The 25,600-nt window shown below is 55.1% G+C and overlaps 1 protein-coding gene across 1 annotated transcript; it reads right to left on the bottom strand.

Annotated features, from left to right (window-relative positions):
• PAK4 (p21 (RAC1) activated kinase 4) lies at positions 1-20,965 on the bottom strand. The gene is given in 11 exon segments (XM_023760534.1): positions 1-997; positions 1,482-1,616; positions 2,959-3,084; positions 4,318-4,444; positions 4,671-4,804; positions 5,483-5,920; positions 6,132-6,593; positions 9,676-9,714; positions 9,716-9,934; positions 11,568-11,641; positions 20,745-20,965. Coding segments are annotated over 9 exon segments (1,782 nt in total). The 5' UTR covers positions 9,881-9,934; positions 11,568-11,641; positions 20,745-20,965; the 3' UTR covers positions 1-841.
• Between the last annotated feature and the right edge of the window lie 4,635 nt (positions 20,966-25,600).

Below are 25,600 nucleotides of genomic sequence, written 5' to 3'. Positions count from 1 at the left end.
AATCAAGAAAATGTTTTAATTGTAAAACTAACTTGAGGGAGGGAAGGTGGGGCTGCGCCAAGGGGACAGGAACCTGATTCTTCAAGCAGTGGTTCTGTCCCCGGTGCCCCCCGCAGGACAGGGACCATCTGTCCCCAGCTGGGAGCAGGGGCTAGAGTGTTATAAAATGACAATATAAATAGACTTCTAGAAAAGAAGAGGCTGTCCAGGTGCAGTAGTCATTTTCTGCAGAGGCTGGGGGTGGGGGGAAGCCCTGACCTGTCTCCCCATCCAACCACAGAAAGGAGATGTAGGGCTAAGGGAGAAGGCCACTCTTCAGACATTCATGATCGACCCCCACCATGGCTCAGGGGGAGAGGGGGTTGTATGTGAGGCAAGGTCAGAGACACCCACTCGCAGTCTGGAGGACAGAGGAGCTGGACCTTCCACTGTGTGCACACCCATGTACACACACACACACACACACACACACACACGCACGCACGCACGCAAATGCACACACGCCTCTTTCGTAGTGTTCTTTCCACCCCTAGCAGCCCCCACTGCAGAGTTCCAGTGATGGGAAGCTGCCTGTCCTTCCTGGGGACAGGGAAACACAGGGAGGGCCTGTCCTGTAGGGGGGATCTGGGAGCCTCACTTGCTCCCACAAATCCCATATTTTGAGTCACAAAATCAAAACTGGAGTTCAGTAGTAGGGTCCCACACACTGCCCCAGTAACGAAGGCAGTGCCACATGGAGTGTCTCCCAGGCCAGGAGGAGCAGAGGCCGGCCCCCTACTGGCCTTCGGCAAGGCAGGGGTAACCCAAGGGGCTCTTTGGTTCAGGGACAGGGCACCAAGCCTCATCTGGTGCGGTTGTGGCGCATGAGGGGCACGATGCTGGCGGGCGGGCCCGCTTTGGCCAAGAACGGGTGCTTCAGCAGCTCAGCTGCCGTGGCCCGCTGTGCTGGGTCACGCACCAGCAGGCGGTCCAGGAAGCCCTTCAGGGACGGTGACACCTGTGGGGGAGGCAGGGCAGGGTCTGAGTGCCAGCTCCACTGCTCACTCGCTGTAGGGGCCTCAGTCGCCTCTTCTCTGTCAATAGGCTGACATCTATTGTCCAGGTTGGGAGGAAAGAGGTGCCCTGTGTCTAGAGCTTGACCCCACGGACTCATTTCCTCCCTATTTTCAAAGTTTGGTGAGGAGCTGGCAGCAGCGGGGCCCTGGAGGCACCCCTTCTCCCCAGATAGCTCTACATGGAAGGCCCCTCTCCGGGGCCTGACCATGCTGTGTGCCTTCAGTCAGGCCAGCGTGAGCACCTCTGTGGGATGAGGAGGGCAATGAGTCTAGCACCCAGTAAATGCCATCCCAGGAGATATCAATGCCCCAGTTCAGTCCACACCAACCACCAGTGCTCTGCTTGGGTGTGAGGCCGGGTGGCACCCAGCCACCCTACAGGCTTGTATATCTTCCTCACACTACCTGCCTGCCGGCAGGGCCCACCTTGTGCAGGTTCTTCAGTCGGGGTGGCAGGTTGTCCCGAATCATCTTCATGGCTTTGAGGGGTGGCTCATTGAAGTAGGGGGGCTCCCCATCCACCATCTCAATCACCATCACCCCCAGTGACCAGATGTCCACCTGCAGCGGAGGAAGGAATGGCAGGGCTTGTGCTGGGTGGCCCAGCCCGGGGAGGGACGGCCCCCAGTTCTACCTTTGCCTCTCTGCAACCTGAGCCTCGGACCTGGAACCCCTGCTCTGACATGAGCCTGCCAACCCCGTGCACTCTTCACCCAGGGAACCCCCTGGAGGGTTCTGCCCACCTAGCCTGTCCCCTTTCTTTTTGCTAAGCACAACCAGTTTCCTCTGGTGGACCCCCCACCCTTCCTCACACCTAGCCAGGGGCAGGCGGGGGGAAGGGGAGGCAAGGGCATGACCAGGTTGGTTGGGACCAGTAACTGGGTCAGGAATGGGCACATGACACAAGCTAAACCAATCAGAGTCAACCCTGAGACTATAAGCCAAATATCCTATGGTGTCCACAGGCAGGGAGACATGTCCCAGTTGTCAGGGTCATCTCTGCTGTCACAAGGGGAGCATCTGACTGAGAGAACACTGCAGAGAAAATCAGGGCCTGAAGGGAGGGAGCATGTGGACGGCTAGGCCTGAAGCCTGTCACAATTTTGGGGACCCTTAGCTTCCAGGTTTTGCTAAATCCATTTGAGCAGGGTTTGTCACTCACAGGCTGTCCTGACTGAGATGTCCCCTCAGAATCTCATACTAGTCTCCCCTCCCAGTGTGACCCCACTCCAGCCTGAGGCCCCCCAAGATGTGCTTCCCAGGATGCCTGTCCCAGGGCCAGGCACTGGGTCAGGCCTTGCTGACTGACTGTGGAGGAATCCTCAGGGCCTTGGGCACCAGCTCACAGGCCTCAGGGCCAGGCAGGTGATGGCAGTGACGCAGGTCAGTGTACCTAATAGGAATGGGTGGGGGCTACGACCAGGACGAAGGGGCTGCCTTTCTACAGCAGAGCAGCCTATCTGTGCTGCCGATTGTTGCCATGTGGGAATTTGGCCTCCATGTGACCACACATCTTGGTTTTCTGATGGAGAATGGAAATTTGGACTTCTATGAGAGACTTATCTTTTTTAAATGCTTGCAAAAGCATCTTCAAGCCAACCAGCCAGGAGCCAGCCACTTTGTGGCCTCTGCACCAGCTGTCAGTCAAAGCCGTGACCACTTCTGCTCAGCATTCTGTTCTCACTGCCAAGCATTAGGCCTGGCTCAGAACTAGTACCCAATCAAGAATGAATGAATGAATGAATGAATGTCTACCTCTTCTTCCAAAATCATCCCTGGAGACCCATTCCCCAGACTGAGACCCACTTCACCCCAACACTCTGGCTGTTCTGAACCCCGCCACTCATGCTGTTCACAGCACGAACTGGTGCTGACAGCGGTACACCAGCGCCCTCTGGCTTACCTCTGGCCCGTAGGGAAGGCGGGAGATGAGCTCTGGGGCCATCCAGTAGGGCGTGCCAACCAATGACTTCCTCCGTGGCACCTCCTTGCTCACCTGGGCGCAGAACCCGAAGTCTGACAGCTTTACCTGGGGCAGGGGGCAGGCAGCGAGGTCAGAGGTGCTGGCATGGGGAGGGTGAGAGAGGCAGCCCCCTATTAATTCCTTGGCCTCCGACATGCTGGGTCTCCACCTCTGGTAGGGAGCCCTTAGGTGTGTCACTGCCTCCACATCACACCATCTGACTTCCAGACAGGGTCTGCCCTGGGGCTGTGAGGGGAAGTGGCCTGAGTCCTACAGGTACCCAGGCTGATGCTGGGGCCGAGACCAGAGCTGGATCCCAAAGCTCACGCCTGGGCCTCTGCTTCCCTGGAGTGTGAGGACACTGGGCCTGCCTCTGCGACAACCAGGACCGCAGAACTAAGGATGCACACCTCTTTTGAGTTGCAGGCTCCTTCCAGACTCTTGAGGATGTCTGTGTGTCGCAACCCCAGAAAGCCTGCCCAGAGTGTGTGCAAGTTTAGGTGGCTACACATGTCTCTAAAACACTTCTGTAGACATCTTCAGGGGTTCACAGGCCCTAGATCAGTGGTCGGCAAACTCATTAGTCAACAGAGCCAAATATCAACAGTACAACAATTGAAATTTCTTTTGAGAGCCAATTTTTTTAAACTTAAACTATATAGGTAGGTACATTGTTATTAACTTAATTAGGGTACTCCTAAGACTTAGGAAGAGCCACACTCAAGGGGCCAAAGAGCCGCATGTGGCTTTCGAGCCGCAGTTTGCCGACCACGGCCCTAGATTGAAGCTGCCCCCCTGAGCCCTCCCAGTGAAGAGCTCCACACTGCCACTTCTGTTGTCTGGATTAACTTTCCTGGGGGAGGGAGGTCGAATCTCCAAGAATTGGGTGATAGTCAAGGGGCCCTCCCACTGAGAGTCCACTCTCGGACTGTACATGCAGGTTCTGGGCACTCTGTGGCTCATCCATAGACCAGATTCAGAACTTCATTCAGTCCAGAAGACGGGAGGCAGGATGGGGTCCAGGGCCACTCAGGTGCTTGGTCTCAGGGGTGGGAGAAGCACATGGCCAAACTGTGGTGGCCACCCAAATGTGTTCTCCCCTTCCTGAGCCTAGGGCAAGAGTACAGGTGCCAGTGTCCTGTGCTGATGGCGGAGCCCCACCAATGACCTGACTCTGGACTGCTGCCCAAGGAACAAGCTGACTGCTCCTCAAGACGCTGCACTGGGGCCAGAGCCTGCCCTGACGGCAGAGGGGAGCTGGGGAGGGGCAGCGGAAGCCCAAGCCACCCGAATCCTCACCCTGCCGTCGTGGGTCAGCAGGATGGAGTCACTCTTGATGTCCCGGTGGATAACGCCCTGGGCGTGGAGCACAGACAAGGCCTGCAGCACGGCGAGGCACACTGAGGCAATCTGCTCCTCGTTCATCCTGTGTGGGAGGAGTAAGCAACTGGGGCAAACAGGGTCCAAGGGGGATCCAGTCCAACCCTGGGTGTCTGAGGGGGATATAGCCCTGTTGGCTCCGCCACCCCAAGGGGTCTGGAGGGGACTTCATCCTGTCACAGAAGAGGTCTGGGGGGAATCTAGCGCCACCTTAGGGAGCCTGGGGAGACAGTGGGCTGGGTGTCAGCCAGGGCTGTGCTGCCTGGCAGTACCTGGTGTGGGTGACGATGTCAGTGAGGGCACCTCCCTCCAGGAACTCCATCACCACCCAGAGCTCATCGCCCACCAGGTAGCTGTTGTACATCTCCACCACATTCTCGTGCTGATAGTCGCGCATGATCACCACCTGGCGAGGGAGGCTGGGTCAGCGTGGTAGGGGGAGGGCCGCCAGCCGTCAGCCGCCCTCCTACCTCACTCTCGGGCCAGGGTTTGGGTTCTGCCGCACTGCAGGCCCAGTTCCACCTGTCACTCTTGCTCATCGGGATCGCCCTGGACTGCCTTCCCCAAAGTTAACAGACCACAAAGGCAGCTTAGGCCTGAAGCCTCCATTCTGAGGGCGCTCTCGTCCCCATGCACACACATTTCTGATCCCAATCTGTAACCAGTCCTGAGCTGGTCTCTGAGTGGCCCTGAAGACCAGGCTGGTGTTGGGAGAGGAAGTGGGAAGAGAGCGTCTGAGCACAGGGCTGAGATCAGGACAAGTAGGTATGAGCCGAGGTTAGAATGGAAGGTGGGATGGGGATGGGGGAGGTGGGAACACCCTGCTTTCAGGGCCACATTCAACCGAAGCTCATAGTAACGGGGGGCTGGGGGGGGGGGGCCAGGGCCGGGCTGTGGGGCTAGTGCTGACTGACCCTGCATCAAAGTCCCAAGGCCGCTCCCCCTCAGCCCTCCTGAAAGAGCCGAGGCTCCCTTTGTAACCAGCTTGCTGGAAGAAGGGCCCCCTTCTTCGGGCCTCACTACCCACAGGGGGAGGACCCCGGGGAGGAAGGTGAGGGCAGGAGAGGGAGGCCAGGAGGCCCACCTCATTAAAGAGCAGCTCACGCCTCTGCTGCGTGCGCAGGTCCATCTTCTTGACAGCCACCAGACGACCTGAGCTGCGCACAGTGGCGATGCACACAACGCCTGTGGAGCCCTCGCCAATCTTGATGAAGTTGTCCAGGTAGGAGCGGGGGTCACCAGGGTCCACCACCAACTGCAGAGCAGCCCGGAACTGCTCATGGGACACACGCTGGGGTTCCCGCTGTGGAGAGCGGGGGCCGGGAGGCCCAGAGGCGGGGGTGCCAGCAGGGGCACCGAGGGTTCTGGCTGGAGGGGCCAGCTGGGGCTCGGAGGCATGGGGGCCCAGCACTCCAGGGCTGGGGGGGCCCCGAGCTCGGGTGGGAGGCCGGGAGGAAGAGGACTGGGGGACAGCCAGGGCCCCCACTGATGGCCCATTGGGGGCCATGTTGTGAGGCTCCCCCTGAAACAGAAAGGAGAGGAAGCTGTCAGTGGAGGGAACAGGGGCCAGCTCTGCTCTCCTGAGCAGGACAGGGGCCCGGCTGTGGCACAGACACATGGTGGTCAGGATGGAGATGCACAGTGGGCTGGGCACAGGTTGGAGTAGGTGGGTGGGGATAGGAAAAGCTTTGGGGAAGGAGACATACGGGGTCTTGGGGTGGGGGATCAGTTACCTGGGTGCCCCGGGATGGATGATCCGTGTCGGCCCGCGGGTATGTGTTAAAGGGCCGGCCAGCAGCCACTTTCGTCCCACTGGCCACACCAGCAGGTTGGGGGGTGCTGACGTCAGGCCCAGAGAGGGGTCGCTTGTCCCGGGAGGATTCCTGGGGCCCCCCTGAGCCCTCCCTGGAAGACTTTGGCTTCTTCTCCGGCCCCACCCGCCGCTTGTCACCACTGCTGCCACTCCCCTCACGATGACCAGCAACCCGGCTTTGGCTGCCCGCCTTCTCTGGGCCCCCTCTGGCTATGGCAGCCTGCTCCGAGGGCATCCCATTTTCTTGGCGGGCACGAGTGGGTGGCGGCGGCGGGCTGTCTCTCCTCAGGGAATTGGAGCGTGTCACTGACATGTTCTCAAACTCGTCCAGTAGCAGCGTGAGGGCCCCATCCTTGGCACCTTTGCTGCCCCGCACGATGGTCTGGGGTCCAGGATCCAGGGCAGTGGTGGGAGAGGGGCCGGGCAAGTAGGAGGGGGACAAAGGATATGTAACCAACACACAAGGACAGGACAGTACAACACACACAGAGACAAGACAGAGACAAATGAAGAAATGCTATGGGTGATGATGGGGCTGGGCAGATGGGGGCAGCACCAGGGAGGCCCCGCAGCACCCTTCCCCCACCCCACACAGAGAAGTCAGTTGCAGGGGGAGGGCTGAAGGAGTAACCTCCCCTCAGTCAGGCTGCCTCCGCCCCACCCCCAGCCGGAAGCTAGCTGAAGCACCCTCCTGCCTCCTGCTCTCCTGGCTTGGGGGGGTTGGGGGGGGCGGGGGTTCCTGCCCTGTGGGTGAAGGGGGAGGGCAGAGGCCACACCACTCCATAATCAGCCTTGGAGAGCTGCAAATTACAGGATGCTGGGGCCAGGGCACAGCTTGGTGCTTCCTCCCCTGCAGCCTGCCAATGTTGTTAACCCCCAAAACACATTCTCTGTTCCCCTGGAAGCCAAGGGTTGGGTATAGGGAGAGTCAAAAAGGATTGGGCCCAACATAGAGGGAAAGAGTACCCCAGGAGCGGGGATGGCAATGAGAATGCCGATGGGGGATGGGTGCTCACCCTCTCCGTGGGCACCACCCTCATCCAGGTCCTGGCTCCCTCTTTGAGAAACAGTCTCCAGGGTTCCCTGTCCCCCACTTAGCTCCAGGCACATGGGCCTCACTGCTCCTCAAGTACAAAGGCAGCTCCTACCTCAGGGCCTTTGCACTGGCTGTTCATTCTGCCTGGAACATCTTCCCCCAAGTATGCCATGGCTCCCTCCCTCCTCTCCTCAGGTGTTTGCTGGAAACTCAGCTTCTCAGAGGGAGGCTTTTGCTGAGCGGCCATCTAAAATGCCAGCCCCTAACACTCCCTGTCCCTCTTCCCTGCCTTTTCTTTAGAGCACTTAAAACCAGTGGAGCCCTAGCTGGGTTGGCTCAGGAGACAGAGCATCGGCCTGCGAACTGAAGGGTCCGGGTTCAATTCCGGTTAAGGGCGCATGCCCAGGTTGCGAGCTCGATCCCCAGTAGGGGGCGTGTAGGAGACAGCTGATCAATGATTCTCTCTCACCACTGATGTTTCTATCTCTCCCTCTCCCTTCCTCTCTGACATCAATACAATATATTTATTAAAAAAATAAAGTACATAAAACCAGTGGATATAAACACACCTACAGCTCCCCAGGTGCAATGTGTGTGTGAGCAGCGATTAGGTCTTCCTGTTTCTGCTCTTGCTAAATGTGAACACCTAGAGCAGTGTGGGTCTGCAGAAGGCACTCAATAAACATTTGCTGAACCGTGAGGGAGTGAGGGGAGCTGAGTGGAGGCTGTGGAAAGCAGAGAATATGGCCCCCACTTCTGTGCTGTCAACCACGGACACACAGGGACATGGGCCCAGGGCTGCCAGATAGCCCGAAGTCAGAATTGCCTCTACTGTGCAGAAAACACTGATCCCACAAAACCCACCTATGGGGCCTGCCCCTGCCTCTGCTGGACCTTGGCTGCCAGCCCGGAAGCCTGGCAGACGGCTGGTCAGGCTTTAGGGTCAGAAGTGCCTGGGGGAGGGAGGAAGGGCCTGGGAGGACTGGGCAGCAAACACACAGGGGCCCCAGGACAGTGCTAGCCTGTGTGGCACCTTTGTGTGAATTAAGACAAGGTGCCTCTTCTTCCTGGTGGCCCAGGTGGGGCCCTGCCTCTGGAGGCAGCTACCACTCAGCCTCAGCTGATCAGTCAGGAGAAGCCAGAAACAGAAGTTTGGACATGAAATCTCTCACTTTATAAGAGGTGACAAACAATTCAAAATATTCAGAAGCATCCTGCATGGGACACAGGAACACTTCAGTGGGCCCCCAGACTGAGACCCTGGTGGGAGAGTGTCCACACTTGTGTCTACACCCACCTCACTGACCTGGGGCCTCCTCCTGCCAGGCTGGGTTGGGCAACTGGAGAGGATGAGTCATCTGCAAGCCTGGTCCCGGGCGCTGAGCCTGCTACACCCACCTCCACTCCTGGAACAGCCCTGATTCGTTCCCCTGGCCCGAGGCCCTTCCTGTTCCCACTGCCCTTGGGATAAAGTCCATGCCACCAGGCCGGCCTCACTGCAGGCCATGCCAGAGCACCTGAACCATGGAGGCAGGAAAGGGATTAAGAGCATGAGCCTTTTGCCCTGACTGGTTTGGCTCAGTGGATAGAGCGTCGGCCTGCGGACTGAAGGGTCCCAGGTTCAATTCCAGTCAAGGGCATGTACCTTGGTGCGGTTGCGGGGACATCCCCAGTGGGGGGTGTGCAGGAGGCGGCTGATCAATGTTTCTCTCTCATCGATGTTTCTAACTCTCTATCCCTCTCCCTTCCTCTCTGTAAAAAAAATCAATAAAAAAATATATTTTTAAAAAAGAGCATGACGAACCAATCCCAGCTCTGCTCGTTTGCTGGCAATCCCAAACCCCAATCCCCAAGGTTCACACGGGCCTCTTCCTCCACTAGAAGCCCTGCTGCTCACCATCTGCCCAGGACTCCTCCTCCTCCTCAGTCCTCAGGGCTTAGTCTGAACCCCAGGCCTGGATCAGGCCTCTTCTCTGGGTTTCCCCAGCCCAGCCCTGACCACTTAAGGGGGCTCACCATCTGGGAATAGGTCTGCCCTCCCCCCTCACCCCCCACTGCCATGGGAGCTCTGTAAAGACCCAAGGACAAGTTATGGATGGCACTGGGGTCAGGAACACAGAGCTCTAGATGTGAGGCTCTGGGAGAGCACAGCTTAGGAGCTGGTATGAAGGGACTGTTGGAGGGATCAAGGTAAGTGTGGGGTTCTCAGGGCTGGAGGCTAGGTAAGGCGTCAGTGGGTAAAGGGGTGGATGAAAGGGCAGCATTGGGGGTGAGGATGAGTGTGGAGGGTTGGGGCGTGTATTTGGAAGTCATAAAGGATGGGGGTCAGCGAGGAGATGTTGGCCACAGGGTCAAGTGTGGGGTTAAGGATTGGGGTCCCTCTGTGGGGGTTGGCGAGGGTCAGGCAAGGTGGGGGGTGCCAGTATACCTTGGGGGCCTCATGCTGGATGGAAGTGATGCAGGCAGGGGTCGATGAGGGGCTTGGGCCGACGAGCTGACTCCTCGATCAGGCTCTGCCATTGGCGGGGCAGCCCCGTGAACTTCTGCTCATGCTGGTCGAAGCCAGTGTGCACGCGGTGCTCGAAGTTGGATGGTGCCGAGATCTCTACCCGCTTCTTCTTCTTCCCAAACATGGCGCCAAGGCTCTTAGTACCAGGAGGGCGCAGACGTGGGCTCCTGCGGCAGGCCTGGAGGAGGGGGCCACTCACCAGAACCTGCCCATTTCTCCCTGCTTCTCTGGTCCTGCCATCTCACTCAGGGGAGAAGCCAAGTCGTCCCTATGATCCACCCCACATGGCCTGCCCCATCACCTCTCGACTTGTATCTCCCCTTGCTCACACTGGCTTTTTAACCTCAGGGCCTTCACACTGGCTGTCCCCTTCATGGGATACTCTTCCCCAGTATCCATACATGGCTCCCTCCCTCCCCTCCTTCAGGTCTCAGAGTCCTTGGTGAATCCTTTCCTGACTACCCCAAGTAAAAGAGGCCCACGCTCCACTTCATAGCACGTTTAACTTCTAGAAATTCTGCTGTTTATTCCTGTGTTTACTAGTTTAGCGTCTACAGCCCCATCACTAGAATATCAGTACTGTAGGCCAGGTCTCTGCCCAGGCTCCCCATGTCCCACCCCCATGCGTAGCACAGTGCCTGGCACACAGTGTGCTCATGACCTGTTCCTAACGGCCTGGTCACAACCATCATGCTTTCCCAGCCTAGACTCTGGGCCAGGAACACTACACCCCTCTGGTTACTTGTTCAACAAATGGTCACTGAGCCTCGCCACGCCTAGGCAGCCTGGCTGCTCCACTCCCGCTCCACGGAGGAGGAGACCGCAGCCCAGAGGAGGGAAGCTCCTCACCAAGATCACACATTTGGGAAGACACACATCATAACAGATACTCACAGACAACACAGTCCCTGTTTTTAGGGTGTGGGGTCTCCAGTCAGGTATTCAGAATAGTACCAGGCACAGTGTAAATGAAAGTTGATTAAAAAAACCTGGCTGGTTTGGCTCATTAGATAGAGCGTCAGCCTGTAGACTGAAGGGTCCTGGGTTCGATTCCAGTCAATAGCACATGCCCAGGTTGTGGGCTCCATCCCCAGTAGGGGACATGCAGGAGGCAGCGATCAATGATTCTCTCTCATCACTGATGTTTCTCTCTCTGTCGCCCCTCTCCCTTCCTCTCTGAAATCAATAAAATATAGTGTGTATATATATATATATTTAAAAACAAACAAACAAAGGAGACAGAGGGTAGGCCTCTGGACTGAAGGGTCCCAGGTTTGATTCCAGTCAAGGGTACATACCTCAGTTGTGGGCTCGATCTCCAGCCCTGGTTGGGGCGTATGCAGGAGGCAACCAATCAATGTGTCTCCCTGTCTCTCTCACATGGTATTTCTCCCTTTCTGTCTCTCCTCCTCCCTTCCACTCTCTAAAAATCAATGGGAAAATATCCTTGGGTGAGGATTAACAAACAAACAAAACATCCAAAGGGGCCAAAGGGGAGACACCTGATGGTGGAGTCCCACAGGGAGACCAGAGAAATAATGGGAAGGAGCAAGATGTCCAGAGAGTAAATCTCTCTCTGCCACTTGCTCTGTGTGACCTTGGGTAAGTGACTTCACTTCTCTGTGCTTAGACCAACCTCCTTAGGACTGCTGTGAGAATTAAACGAGTTAATACAAACAGAGCTGGGCACAGAAGGAGGGCCTGTCCTCATTTACGATGTTGATGGTTAGGATTACTTCTAGCAGTGCCTGAGGGAGGGGGACTCAGGTCTGGCTCCCCTGTCCCACACACGAGCCCCAGAGCCCACAGACCTGGTGTGACACTGGCTGTGCTAGAAGTGCCCTTGGGCAGGTGCCATCTCCTCTTGGGGCTTCGGGTTACTCATCTGTAAAACGGGAACAAAACGTCTTTTACTCATCCATTCATTTATTCACCCACTCATTCAGTAATAACTCATTCCTCTGTGCCCAGCCTGTGCTGGTTGGTATTAGGAACACAGCGGTGATAGAGACAGCTTCTGACAGCCCAGAGTGGCAGGGACTGGGTCAGGGAGCACCAGACCCAGATGGAGGAATGGCAGGGTGAAAATAAGGGAGGATTCCCAGAGGAGGTGCTTGTGAGCTTATATCTAAGGATGAGAGGAAACACCCAGGTGGGGATTTTGTCTGGTTCATGGCTAGCTTCCCAGTGCCTGGCACAGGGTCAGTCACAAGCTCAGTGAGTCTTATGACCTATGAGGATGCTCAGAAGCATGTCTGGGATGTGGCCTCTTCAGCCCCTGGCTCTCCTCCCATGAGAGAGCTGCTCCTTTCCTGTGGGAGCAGCTCTGTAAGGTGAGGCCAAATAGGCTGCCACCCCTTGCTCAGAGGAAGGACCATCAATGGGCAGCCTCCAGGAGAACCGGTTTGGCAGTGGAGGGAGGTGGGCAGGAACCCAGCAGCTAACCTGTCTCAACTGGTCTGGGCCTCTTGGCCAGCAGGTGGCCAGAATCAGATCTGGGCCGAGCTCCCCCAGCCAGGGCACTGTCCCCCATGCTCCAGGGACCCTAGCTGTCTAGATATGGGGTGGGACAGCCCTGGTCAGGGAGGGGGCCTCTTTGCTTCTGCCTCTGCCTCTGCCTCTGCCTCAGCCCCTTCTATAGCCCCAGCCAAACCAGGAGCCCCTTCAGTGTCTCCCCCATTCCAGGCCTCTGAACACTGTCCAGCCCTCCCTCCCAGACTCCCATTGGTGACCCTGACCCACACTACACCCTACACCCGACCCTCTCCCATCTTCCCTGCTCTGTCACCCCAGATCTTTGCCCTATATCCTATCACCTCTGCACTGTCTTCCCAGCTGTAACCCCCTTTGGCCCCGGACTTAGCCTCATTTTTCCCCTTGGCCTTTCTCACTCTTTGCTCTGCCCATCCTCCATCTCCCAGCCTAGGCCTCATAGGAGAGGGTTAGCCACATGACCCCTTACTAACCGAGGAGAGGGAGCTCAGGATCCAGATGGGTGGGCAGGCAGCAGCCTGGCACATGGGGCAGCCAACCCAGAACACCCACCTATAAACCGCCAAGCCACCGCTGCACAGTGCAGGCAGTGACCCCACAGGGGAAGGGGGTAGAGGGGCACACCTCCGGATATTTGCCTGGGGCCACCCCTTCCCTCTGGCACCACATGGAGGGCAGGACAAACAGAGGAACTGACCATGTTTATAATGATCAGGCGGCGGGAGCCCCACCCTGGGGCAGCTCCAAGCACAGCTGGCTCCTTTACCACGCCCCCCTTCCCACTAAGTCCCCAAGCTCCTGACCTTATGGGGGCCTCAGAAGAAAAAGGAGAGGAGCTGCTACTTAAAGGTAGGGGCCTGCACCAGGAATGGGGGATGCTGGGATTCCCAGACAAGCTTGGAACTTAGGAGTCAGTCAGCCCAGGGCCCAAACCCGGGCTCTATTGCTACACACTGTGCCACTTCATTTTCTGTGCCCGTGAAATAGCATGAGCCAACCCACCTTGGGAGCTCACTGTGTGGCCCTGCACTGGCAGCTCAGCCACTCTGTGCCTCAGTTTCCTCCTGTAAAAGTGGGCTATGACAGCTCCTGGAGTTCTATAAGGAGTCACAGAGAGCATAGGCACTGATGGCCAGGCCCCTAGGAACTGCACATAGGAAGGAAGTGTGCCCTTTAGAGAGGCCACCCACACTTACTGCGCACCTGCTGGGTTCTAGCCCCTCTTCTAAGCACTCAACCCAGAGTCCCTCATTTATTTTTTAAAAATATATTTTATTGATTTTTTACAGAGAGGAAGGGATAGGGATAGAGAGTTAGAAACATCGATGAGAGAGAAACATCGATCAGCTGCCTCCTGCACACCTCCTACTGGGGATGTGCCCGCAACCAAGGTACATGCCCTTGACCGGAATCGAACCTGGGACCCTTTAGTCCGCAGGCCGACGTTCTATCCACTGAGCCAAGCTGGTTAGGGCCAGAGTCCCTCATTTAATCTGCACACCTGACCCACGCTACAGACCTGACCCCGGTTACAGGTGAAAAAACAAAAGACAATAAAACACAAGGCATAGAGAGGATGAGGACATACCCCCTCGCCAGGTTACACAGTTTAGTAGCAGCGTGGACATGAGATTTCAGGCCTGTCCAACCCAGTTCTCGAAATTAGCAGCAGCTGCCTCTTGGGAGATTTTTATGTGCTGGGCCCTGCTTGATGCCCTCTGTGCCTAATCCCACTCCATCCTCATAGTAACCTCTGAGAGAGGCACTCTTATCATCCCCAATTCACAGATGGGGACCCCGAGGTTCAGAGATGAGCCCCTTGTCCAGGGCACCCAGGCTTTGAACCCAGAGAGTTGGACACCAAAGTCCAAGCTCTTAGCTGCCTATTCTGCCCCTGAGGATTGCAGCCATGCTATTTTGTAAATTAATTTTTACGTGTTTTTATTGATTTTTAGAGAGAGAGGAAGGGAGAGGGATAGAGAGATAGAAACATTGATGAGAGAGAAATATTGTCCAGCTGCCTCCTGTATACCCCCTGTTGAGGATTGAGCCTGCAACCTGGGCATGTGCCCTGACCGGGAATCGAATCAGTGAACTCTTGGTTCATGGGTCAATGTTCAACCACTGAGGTATACCAGCCAGGCTGCAGCCATGCTATTATCATCATCATCATCATCTTGGAGTAGGTCCTGGACTCCTCCCCTCTCCCCACCAAGATCTTGTCCTTCTTCTCCTGCCCTGAACCTTTCTCAGGGGGAGGGTCCCTACTTCCTATCTGACCTGTCTGGCCCTGGCCCCCAGGGATAGCAAGAGGCAGCACAAGTGGGGCAGCTGCCTCCCCTCCCCCGTGATTCCTTATCCCCTTTCCCACAGGCCTTTGGTGTGACAGGCTGCAGCGGAAAAGGTGTCTGAAAGCCAGTCCCTACCACCACATGTGGCTCGCTGAGGCTCAGCCCCAGTATTTACACTCCCATCAACACCAGAGGACCTCACAACCCTGCACAGATGCTGATGCTGAGCTCACAATCTCAGTGAAGTGGTTATTCTCATGCCCATTCTGAAGATGTGGAAACTGAGGCTCACAAAGTGAAATCCTGCACTAAGGGCATCCAGCAGAACTGAGGTTGGGAGACAGTCCTATTCACTCCAGAGTCAACATCCTTAAATCCTACTTTGGCCCACAAAGACTCCTCCCTGTAACCCACCAGGCCCATCACTTCTCCCCTTTGTCCTTCTTCACACCCCCTTGCTCACTCTACCCCAGCTACATGGGCTTCCTCACTATTCTTCACACCCTAGAAATGCTCCCACCTCAGGGCCTTTGCACTGGTGGTTGCTACCTGCTGGAACTTACTTCTCACTGATTTGCACATGGCTCTCTCTCTCCTTCCCTCCACCCACATCTCTGGTCAAATGTCCCTGTTCCTGTCCTATCACTCTCTATGCCCCCTTTCTCTGCTTTGTTTTTCCTCACTGCATTTCCATACATTGTGTGTGTGTGTGTGTGTGTGTGTGTGTGTGTAATTCTTCAGTGTCTGTCTCACCTACTAGACTGTCTGCTCCATGAGAGCAGGGCCTGTCATCCAATTGCTCCCCACTGTACCCCAATGCCTGCAACATGGATGGGCCCACAGATTCATCTGTACCCACTACATTACTTTCCTGTTCTCGTGTCTCAGCCTCTGCACAGGCAGACTATGAAACTGGCAGAGAAAGCCCTGGAGCCCAGAGGCAGAGCGTGAACCAGTGCGCTCAGACAGAATGAAGAGGACAGCATGAAGCCCGCAGCCACCAGCCAGGACACAGACCCCTCTGAAGTCCAGTGTTTGATCCCAAGAATGCAGACACATTTTTGCATCCTACTCTAAAATGTTTGTTTCAATTTTAAAAAATCTTTTCAATTACATCATTTCTCATGTGGAACAGGCAGTTTTCAACCTGTCCTACCAAAAGTTTCAGGTTTTCCAGTCACACTGGCTTGTTCTACCCTCTGACCTTTCATGAGAGGAAACAGGCAGAAGAGCAAGAGCCACTGTGTGACAAAGCTGTCTGGGTGTGTGCGCATGTGTAAAACCCTTACTTCCTACTCCCTCCTGGCTGCAGGCTCTGTATAAAGCTGCTCCCCTGGTAGTGAAGGGAGCTGACCCAGCTGGAACCCAGGGGCCCAGGGGCAGAGAGGGGATGTGACTGGGATCACAACATCTTCACCAAACTGAAACCCAAACCAGGAAGGGGACTATGAAGCGCTCACTGTCCCCAGCTGCACTCAGGGCTTCCACCACTGGCTCCTGCTCACCCTTACCTACCAGCTCCAGGAAACCTCTCCCTACCTCAGCTTACTGCCTACCTCTCTGGGCTGTGTTCTGACAATGGAGGGAAAAGCCAGTTTGCCTTCTAGCTGACAGCAAGCTCCTCACTGCCCCTCTTAACATCCCATGCCATTCCCACCTCCCCACCCTTCCTCAGCTCTTGCTGTCCCCCATCTAAATCACTCAAGCTTCTCCCCATGAGCCTAGTTCCTCCAAGAAATCCTCACATACCTGTGACTGACACATGCCCCCCTCCTTGTCAAACACCTACTCTACCCACAATGACCCCATGACACTCACGAACCCACTATCCAAACATCACTGTCTACTGAGAGCTGATAGCTACCAGGCAAGGCAGGGCCGACAGCAGTGGCCTGAACAGCCAGAAACATCCCTGCCCCGACAGAGCTCACCGTTTAGGGGTAGGGAGACTGTCAACAGATGAGATAAATCCGAAAAACAGCTAAGTCAGATAAGTGATGAGAAGAAAATGAAATGGATCAGGAGGGTAAGGGGAGGTTAGAATTTTCAATGAGGTCTGGGAGGGCCTTGCTGAGAAGGTGACACTTGAGGAGGGACCTGAATAGGGAGGGAAGGGGGAGCCATGTGGGTACCTGGAGGAAGAGCACTGGGCAGCAAGAACAGCCAGGGCAAATGTCCTGAGGTAGGAACATGCCTGATATGGACAAAGAGTAGAAGTCAGACTAAGTCAGTCAAAGAGTAGAAGTCAGTCTAAGTGGCTGGGGCCTGGGCAGCGAGGGAGCACGTGATGAAAGAGGAGGGCAGGCAGGCGGTGGGGGCAGATCGAGTAGGAACTTGTGAACCACAGGGGAGGACACTGGCTTTTTCCTGAGTGAGATGGAGCCACAGAAAGATCTGGCAGGGGAGAGACAGGGCCTGACGCTGTGCGAGAAGCACAGACCCTGGAGTTGGGACTGGAGCAGGGAACCGGGGAAGAGGAGGCTTGAGGGTCCAGCGGGAGGCCACATGGGGATGGTGGAAGCGGAAGCAGTGGGCAGGTTCCAGGCTCGCTATAAAGGTCGAGTTGGTAGGACTTGCCAAGGACGGATGATACAACTTTAGTAATAGTTGGAGTGTGAGCTCCCCGGAGGCAGGGGCATGGTCTGGTCTTGCCCATCAACACATCCCGCAAACACCTGGCACATTCTGGCACTTGGTCCACTCTCTGCTGGCCCTTAGTATCACCTAATATGTTACACGGTTATGAGTGTGTCTATTGTTATCTCCTGTGGCTCCACACAGGTGGGAACCACATTTTGGTTGGTCATGACCAGATCTCAGAACCTAGAACAGGTCACCCCTTAGAGGCAGCTGGGTGGATAGAGAGGACACAGACATGCTTCGATGCTGACTCTGGCCTGAGCCTATGCCAGGCATGCAGACCGGGCCACGATGAGCCTTCCAAATAGTTCCTGGGTGGGTGGGTATGGAGTCCTCTTCCTTCCTGTTTCCCAAACCTGGAAACAGGCCCAGAGAGGGGAAGTCACTGCACGGGGCTGCCCAGCACCAGGTCACAGAAGCGCCCATTGACCGAGAGGCCTTGTTGATGCCTCCTCAGCCTCCTGCTTCCCAGTGGCCCTGGCTCTAGCCAGTGCCTCCATTCCAGACAACAGACCCCAGAGGTTTAAGGGATAAGAACCAGGACAGAGACAATTCCACGAGTGATAACCAGAATCAGGATCAGAAAGGCTGCCTTGGTTAGGAGGGAATCTGAAAAAATGTTAAACAAATAAAACTCGACAAGGGCTTCCACCTTGGCTCAAACTGTGACTTAACATGGCACTGCCCAGTGGGCCCTGCCAACCTCAGGACGTTGTCTCCTCCCCTCACTTTACTCCAACCACACTGGTGTCTCGTCTTTCGTTTTAAACATAGGAATCTTGTTCCAGCCTTAGGGCCTTTGCACCTACTATTTTCTCTGCCCAGAGCTGCATGGCTCACCCTTTCTTGACATTCAGGTCAGTGTAAATAAAACTGCCTCAGAGAGGCCTCCCCTGACCCCCTCTCACAATTTCTCCATGGCTTTTATTACTACCTGGCATCACCTCTCCCCCCAGTACAATGTCGGCTCCCGGAGAACAGGGGCCTTTGTCTTGTTCTTGCTGTGTCCCTGCCATCCAGAGTAGGACCCGAGCACACAGTAGGCACTCAGTAAATATCAGTGGACAAGGAGTGATGCCCTTGCCAGTGTGATGAGTCCAGACCCTGAGGAGAGGCAGGGAAGGGTGTTGGGGGCAGAGGGCAGATAGGAGCCCCAAGGCCCATCCCACACTGGAAGTCTGACCTGATGCCTGAGAAGGAACTGGGGCCCAAGTCCTAGTGAAGCTGGCTATTTAGTAAATAACCAGGTGTGTGTCCCAAACACAAGAAGCACCCATTGGGAGTCCATCCCAGGTCCTCCCCACCACAGGGAGGCCTGCCCCAGCCATGTGGCCTAAGCTGGAAATCTGAGGAAGGGGGCAGCATATTTGGGCTACAGACAAGAGGCAAGTCATAGAGTGGAGGATGCTGCTGGAAATCCATGAGTCTCCCCCAGCGGGTGAAAGCCCACAGAAGCACATAGATCTATCTGGGTTCACCCTGGTCTTGGGAAGCAGAGCCTGGAGTCAGCAGTCTGGGGAGTGAGAAGCAGCCCTGCTCTCTGAATTCTGGCCAGACACAGTGCCATTCTCCCCCACCAGGCCTTCATACAGATTGTGCCAGTACAAGGGCTCAGCAGGCAGTTGGTGGCTAAGAGCAGACTGCCCAGGCTCAGATACCAGCTCCACCACTGCCAAGCTGTGTGTCTCTGAGCAAGTGACTCAACCTCTCTGGGCCTCAATGTCCTCATCTGCAAACGGAGGGGAACAAGTCTCTTATGTCCCAGGAATGTCTAGACAATAGAATGAGATGACATTTAAAAGAGTGCATGGCACCCATGGGTCCTCACTACATGTTAGCTGCTGTTATTAATACTTATTGCCATTGTTGTTGCTGCTGCTGCTGCTGAATGAATCAGGGACAAATAAATAAAAGAGGATGCTGGGCAAGTTCCTCTCCTGCCAGAGCAAATGTGCCAGTCTTACTATCTCTGTTAAGTCTTACCTTCTTAGGGCTGGAGTGGGGGAGTGTAATGGGCGGCCACTGTCTGAGGACACATCTGCCTCTCCCGCTGGACTGGGAGCCTCCAAGAGGACAGGGCCTGGGGCCATCTCAGCCACCCTGTGTGCCCAGCCCTGCCCAGCAAAGGCGGGGGGGGGGGGGGGGAAGGGGGGACGGGCACAGCTCTGACTGTGGTTGAATGAAAAGATGCCACTTCCTTTATCCAGCTGGGCCCAGGCTGGTGCTCAGAGGTTCAAGGGAGGCCAGTTAGCTCCTCTGGCAGCCCCAGCCTCGAATACCCCTGCCCTCCTGGCCAGGCACAAGAGGGCACAGACACAAAGGGCTCTGTTGGTATCCCTCTCCCTCCAGAGGTGCCCAGGGTGGGAATGAATGCCACAGCAAACCTGAGTGTGGGTGAGTCCGCAGGGACGGGGAAATCAGATTAGACTTCATTCATTCTTCCCTAAGGCAGGGCAGGAAGGAGGGAGAGGGTACAGGCAGAAAAGAGGCTCTGGAGTCCTCCCAGGTCCCCGGAACTCAAGCCCTCTCCTGCCATGCAACTCCCGGACACACACACACTCCCTAGACACAGAAGCACAGTCATCCACAGAGACCATATCACAGACTCAGCATAAACATCCAGCTACACAACCATAGACGCACAGGAACACACACCATGGTCGTACAGAAAACTCCCTGAGCAGCCAGAGCCAGCAGCAGTCATGCCAACTCCACAGAGGCAGCGGCTGTAGAGCCTGAGCATGGGAAGGGACATCACACCCTGAGCCTCAGCTCCTGCCTCTCGGATATGGGCACCCACAGAGCAAGTCCAAAGGAAATGTGAGGCATCATGGGAGAAGGTGGGGGAAGCAGTCTTAAAGTGGGGCTGGCTCAGAGGAAGCTCTCAGCATGGAAGGGTCAGACACTAGGACAGTCACAGCCAGGTCCCTGAAGCACCCATGCACCCAGGACCCCTCCAAACCCACTATAAAGACCCACACACATCCCAGAGGTGCAGGCATTCCTGAAAGAGACCCACAGACACATGCCAGTGGCACACACGATACAGACCTGGGCCACCAGCCAGAAACACAGGCGCATGCATGCACACACACAATTCCACAGATGCATCATAATGCTGGACTTCCCTAGAAAGGTAGACCCAGGACCCCATACACACACCAGGAACATTCCCCAAGACAGAGTTAGACCACAGACCCACACAAGCCCAGATCCACACACACTATGCAATGAGTCCCCATGGCAGACCCAGGCACAGCCACGGCCAACTCCAGGGTCAGTCACCTAGAGAGGCACAGCCCCTCAGAGCCACCCCATGCAAACCAGACCCCAGGAAGGCACTCCCACTGACATGCTCAGGGGCCTGAACTGAGACATGTGGTAAGACCCAGCAAAGACACCTGCCACCAACACAGGAACCCTGCTCCTGGGCCCAGTAAAGGTGTGGCCCCTTGATCACATGCTCACACTGGCTCAGGTGACCAGGCAGCAGGACTACCCTCTTCACACCCAGCGCAGCCCTTCCTTATCCTCCCCTCCTGCCTGAGGCCAGGGCCAGCTCACCTCCTTCATCCTCTTCCCTGGGTCCTGGGCCACCCTCATTGGGGTGAGCCACAGACAGAGGCTTCCAGCTGGGAGAGCAGGGAGCAGGTACCAAGGGGGCTCCCCTGGCTCTCTGACACACGCACCCACCAAGGAGAGCTGGCTGGGCTTTGTGCCCCAGCCTCCCTGGCAGTGGGTGGTGACGCTGCCCTGCCCTGGCAGAAGTTGAGCTCCCTGTGGCTCCAGCCCACAGGAGGAGGGAGGGGGAGAATGGGAGGGAGAGATAGAGGGAGGCGGAGCTGAGTCTGGAGAGCCTGGGCCACATCACCATCACCACAATGGCCGGCAGAGGGAGGGGCTAGGCAGGGACACAGGCAGAGGAGACTCCAACCACAGCCCTTGCTTCAGAGGGCCAGTACCCCACTAGCACTCCCACACCCCCACCTCGTTCCCCATGGTAGGCTAGATGCCAGGGGTTAGGGAAGCAAGCAGTGCTGCATAGTGCCTAAGAGCAGCTGGCGGGCAGCTAGGTTTGAAACAATGATCCAGGCTGGGGGCAGGACAGAGGGATGGGGCTCTGATATGGAGGGGTGGCTGGAGATCTGGGGCTGGATGTATTCTCTGCTCCCCCCACTTCCAGGCTGAGTCCAGCAAGAGCTTCTAGAAAAGACAACGAAGGTAGCCTCTCTAGCTCTGCCCCACTCATGCATGAGGATGGGCCTGAGACTTGCAGCTTAACCAGAAGGGGAAGATCCAGTTCATGGTGAAACCCCCACATCGCCATCTCTAGGTGTAGGGCTGGGAGATATGGATGGTGGGAATGGGGAGAGAGAAAGAAAGGGCTGTGCCATGCTGGCTCTGTCTTCCAGGATGTGACTAACCCTCCTGAAAATAAGTGGCTCTACTCTTAGCCTTGACACACTGCTGCCTTCAATGGACAAGTACTTTATCTGGCCCATTTACATAAGAGGAAACTGAGGCAGGGAAGTTGGGTGCCTGCCACCTGTCCCAGTGCCTGTGCCCTAAACCAGCTTTTCTGAGCAGCAGGCTAACTTGTTCAGAACCCCATTCCAGAACAGGAGAAAAAGACACTCAGGGGGATTAAGAAGGGGCCGTGCTGCCCTACCTCACACCTGTTGCCCTTAGATCTCGCTTCCTCCACAAAGCCTTCGCTGGCCCAGGTCAGAGTTCCTGGTGTGCAATTTGTTTCTGTCTGTCTCACCCATGATAGAGGACTTAGGGGCAGGGGTCGGCTATTAGGTTCATCCCTGTTCATCCTTTGGAGCCTACCACAGGCTGCTCCTGCAGGATGCCCTCCTGACACGCTAGGCTGGGTCAGGTGCCCCCTCTGGGCCTTATCCCAGTGCTACCACTCCCGGCTGTCACTGTCTCTGAATGTCTGTCTCCCCCACTGGTTCACACATGGGCTGAGCTCCTAGCACATACCAGGCAGGCCTGTTGGAGGCCCTGAGAACTCGGCAATGAACAAACTAGACAAAACTCCCTGCCCTGGGCTTCCTCACTGAAGGGTCCTGTGAGTGACAGGGAACGGGTTCGAGTAGGTGGCTGGGTCCAGGACAGATGCCCAGTTGCTGGTGAGCCCAGTGAGAACAGTGAGCAGCCCAGGCAGACAGGGGGACAGAAACCTGAGTCATTCCCATTCCCCTACAGTGGCCAACTCCCACAGGACTCCCATCACTCAGACCAGGAGGGCCTGGAGATCCCTCCAACCCCCTCCTGTCCATCACCTGTTCAGTAAGCCAGAGGCTCCCAGGGCTACAGCAGGGTAGGCAGGGGATCCCAGAAGTCCCAGATCCCAGGCCACTCCCTCCCCCACCAGGGTGGAGCACCTGTCAGGCAGCCACCCAGACATGAGCCAAGGGAGGCGGCTCCTCTAACCTCCCCAAACTGGATAGGCTGGTTTGGGCTCTGGTGGAGGAAGCAAGTAGTGGCCAGCAAAGGGGAGAGTTCCTAAGGGGAGGCACAGAGGAGAGAAGGGGAAGGGAGGAAGGAGGGTGCACCAAGCCTCTAGAAGTCTCATTGGAAACAAGAGGTTCTCCTGGTGATAGGCCTCAGGGGCCAGGAGAGGTCATCAAAGATCCTCTCACACTGGAACAGATTTTATTATAAACTTTTTAAACATACCTCAAAATAGAGACTAAACCAGTGAACCCCCATAAAATCTACTACTCAGATTCCCAACTATTAACATTCTGCCACATTTGGGCTTCATCTCTGCCCTTTCTTTCCATCTCAGTGTCTGTCTCTTTATAATGCAGACACATGGTTCAAAAGCCAATGGCACCAGAGGGTAAGCAGTGACAGGATGGCCTCCTGCCCTGTCCTAGCTTGGCCCTGGAAACAACCTCTAGTGGGTTTTTTGTCCTTTCTGAGAGAGCCTACAAATGCATGTATGTATGCGGGTACACACTTACACTGACACACTCTTTAAATGGCAGCATACCACATAGACTATTCTGCACCTGCTTTTTTCAAGAACATTTCTTGGTTCTCCTATGCTGCTGGCACCAGGAGGAGTTTGGCAGCATCTAGTAAAGGTGAAGACACACACTTGGGACCTGGCCAGCGCTCCCCTGGGAGCTACCACGCAAATTTGGCCCTTGGGCTCCAGGGACACGTATGGGAAGGTTCAAGAAGCACAATCTGAATCTGCCGGAGACTGGAAACAATGCAAATGCTCATCCACAGGAAATGGATAATCAAGTGTGATCTACTGGCTGCACGGAATAGTACACAAGAGTGACAAGGAATGACCATAGCTGCATGTGCACGAATAGCAAAATGATGCTAACAAAACAAGTGAGACATAAAACACATCCTAGGATTTTGTCCAGAAAAAGTCTGAAACCATACAAAATGAAATACACTGTTTAGGGACCTATACAGAGGGGGTAAAACCAAAGAGAAAAGCAAGGCCGTGACTGCCTCAAAAGTCAAGGAAGGGGCTGCCACTGGGGCGGGAGGGCCTGGGGAGGCAGGGGCTATGTAGGTCTTCCCTTTATAATAATTGGTTATGCTATGTCTTTATGCTTTATTCACTTTCCAGCATGTATACTAACAATTTATATTATTTTTAAATGTTATCATATTTACTTATGTTATTTATAGTTTATCTATTTTGTTTATTAATAAAAACCTTATTATAACTTAATAGAAAAAATACATACAGTATATCTTAGTCTTTCCATGCCTTGATCTCCGCAAAGCGCAGCCCTGCATGGAAGGGCCAAGGTGCCTTGAACCAGTCACCACCGGTGGTTTCCAGCCTTGGTGGTTTCCAGCCTTGAGCTCTTACAAACAGTGCAGCAATGACAACCACGTACAGATGTCATTTCACAGGTGTGCCTGTGGGTCAAATGTCTAGAAGTGGAACTGCAGGCAAAGCTCAGCACTGCCAAGTTGTCCAGTGTGAGGGCCTCACAGCCCATGGGATTGTCAAACTCCTTGCCAGTCAGATAGGTGAAGTTGTCCCCTCAGCCTAGTTGTCATCTGCTTTTTTCTGCTTAGCAGGCTGCACATCCTTTCACAAGAGTCAGAATTCCTTTTCTGCTGAGTATCTCTTCTAAGTCATTGCCTATTTCTCTGCATGGTCAGGGAGAGCTCTGTAAACCTGATGTCCCTCACCTTACTTACTGTGGCCAGCACAGCTAAAGCTACCTCCTCCCCAGGTTCCCCAGGCTCTTGCCACCTCTCGGTCTCATTTCTCAACACACTCCTCCTCCAGTCATCAGCTCCAGCAGCATGCAGCTTCCTTCCCACATTCATGGGTTCCACCAATAGAAGTCCAATGTGTGTCCACCATGTGCTGCACAGGCTGGGGAGGGGGTGCAGCATGGTCCTTGCCCTGTGGGGCTTAGAGTCAAAAATCACACAAATTAAATGTGAAATTCAGCTGAGACTCACAGGCTGGAGGGACAGGGGTGTGGTGGAGCCAGGCCATGGGTGAGCCAGAGGGCCTGCATTTGGAAGACGTAACTCTGGCTGCCTTGTCTGTGGAGGACGGAACTAAGGGGGCCAGAGAGGTGTGAGGACAAGTGACAAGAGCGCATCACTGCTCCAGCAACTGATGAAGGTAGCCAGGATGGTTGGACATGAAGAGAGGAGGACAGACAGAGCTATGTCTGCCAAGAAAAAGGCTCGTTGATGAGGGGACTGAGGACAAGGCAGGTGCCAAGGGTGACTCTGAAGCTGGGTAAACCATAGTGCCATTTTCCACACAAGGGAGCCTGAGAGGAGCTCCAAAACTGCCAGGCCCAGGCCCTAGAACAGCTCCATTTTGAAAAAGATGAATAAAGTGGGAGGACTCACTGTCTCTAATATAAAGGCCTAAAAGACAGCTACAGTAATCAGGAGTGTGGATAAACACATAGATCAGTAACCAGAGAGAGGACGCAGAAACAGATCCACACAAATATACCTAACATTTTAAAACACTGATATTTTTCATGTGTTAAAACATACCTAATACTTATCACTTTAGCTGTATGTAACATGGATAATTCCATGGCATTAAATACATTCACAATGTCGTGTAATCACCATCACTGTCTTTACCCAAAACTTTAATGCAAATCCTGTATACATTAAATAATAGCTCCCCATCCTCTCCTCCTCAGCCCCTGGTAAATTCTATTCCATTTTCAGTCTCTACGAATTAGCCTATTCTAGGCAAATTATGTAAATGGATTCTTGCATTATTTCTTCTATGGTTGGCTCATTTCTTTTTTTTCCCTTAATATGTTATTGGTTACAGAGAGAGGAAGGGAGAAGGAGAGAGAGAAACATCAATGATGAAAGAGAATCATTGATCGGCTGCCTCTTTCCTGCACATCCTCTATAGGGGACCGAGCTCACAA

The sequence above is a fragment of the Myotis lucifugus genome, unplaced genomic scaffold (assembly GCF_000147115.1).
Source record: "Myotis lucifugus unplaced genomic scaffold, Myoluc2.0 scaffold_185, whole genome shotgun sequence".
In the NCBI taxonomy this organism is placed as follows: domain Eukaryota; kingdom Metazoa; phylum Chordata; class Mammalia; order Chiroptera; family Vespertilionidae; genus Myotis; species Myotis lucifugus.
The sequence above is the reverse complement of the archived record's forward strand: the minus strand, read 5'-3'. Positions and strand labels throughout refer to the sequence as shown.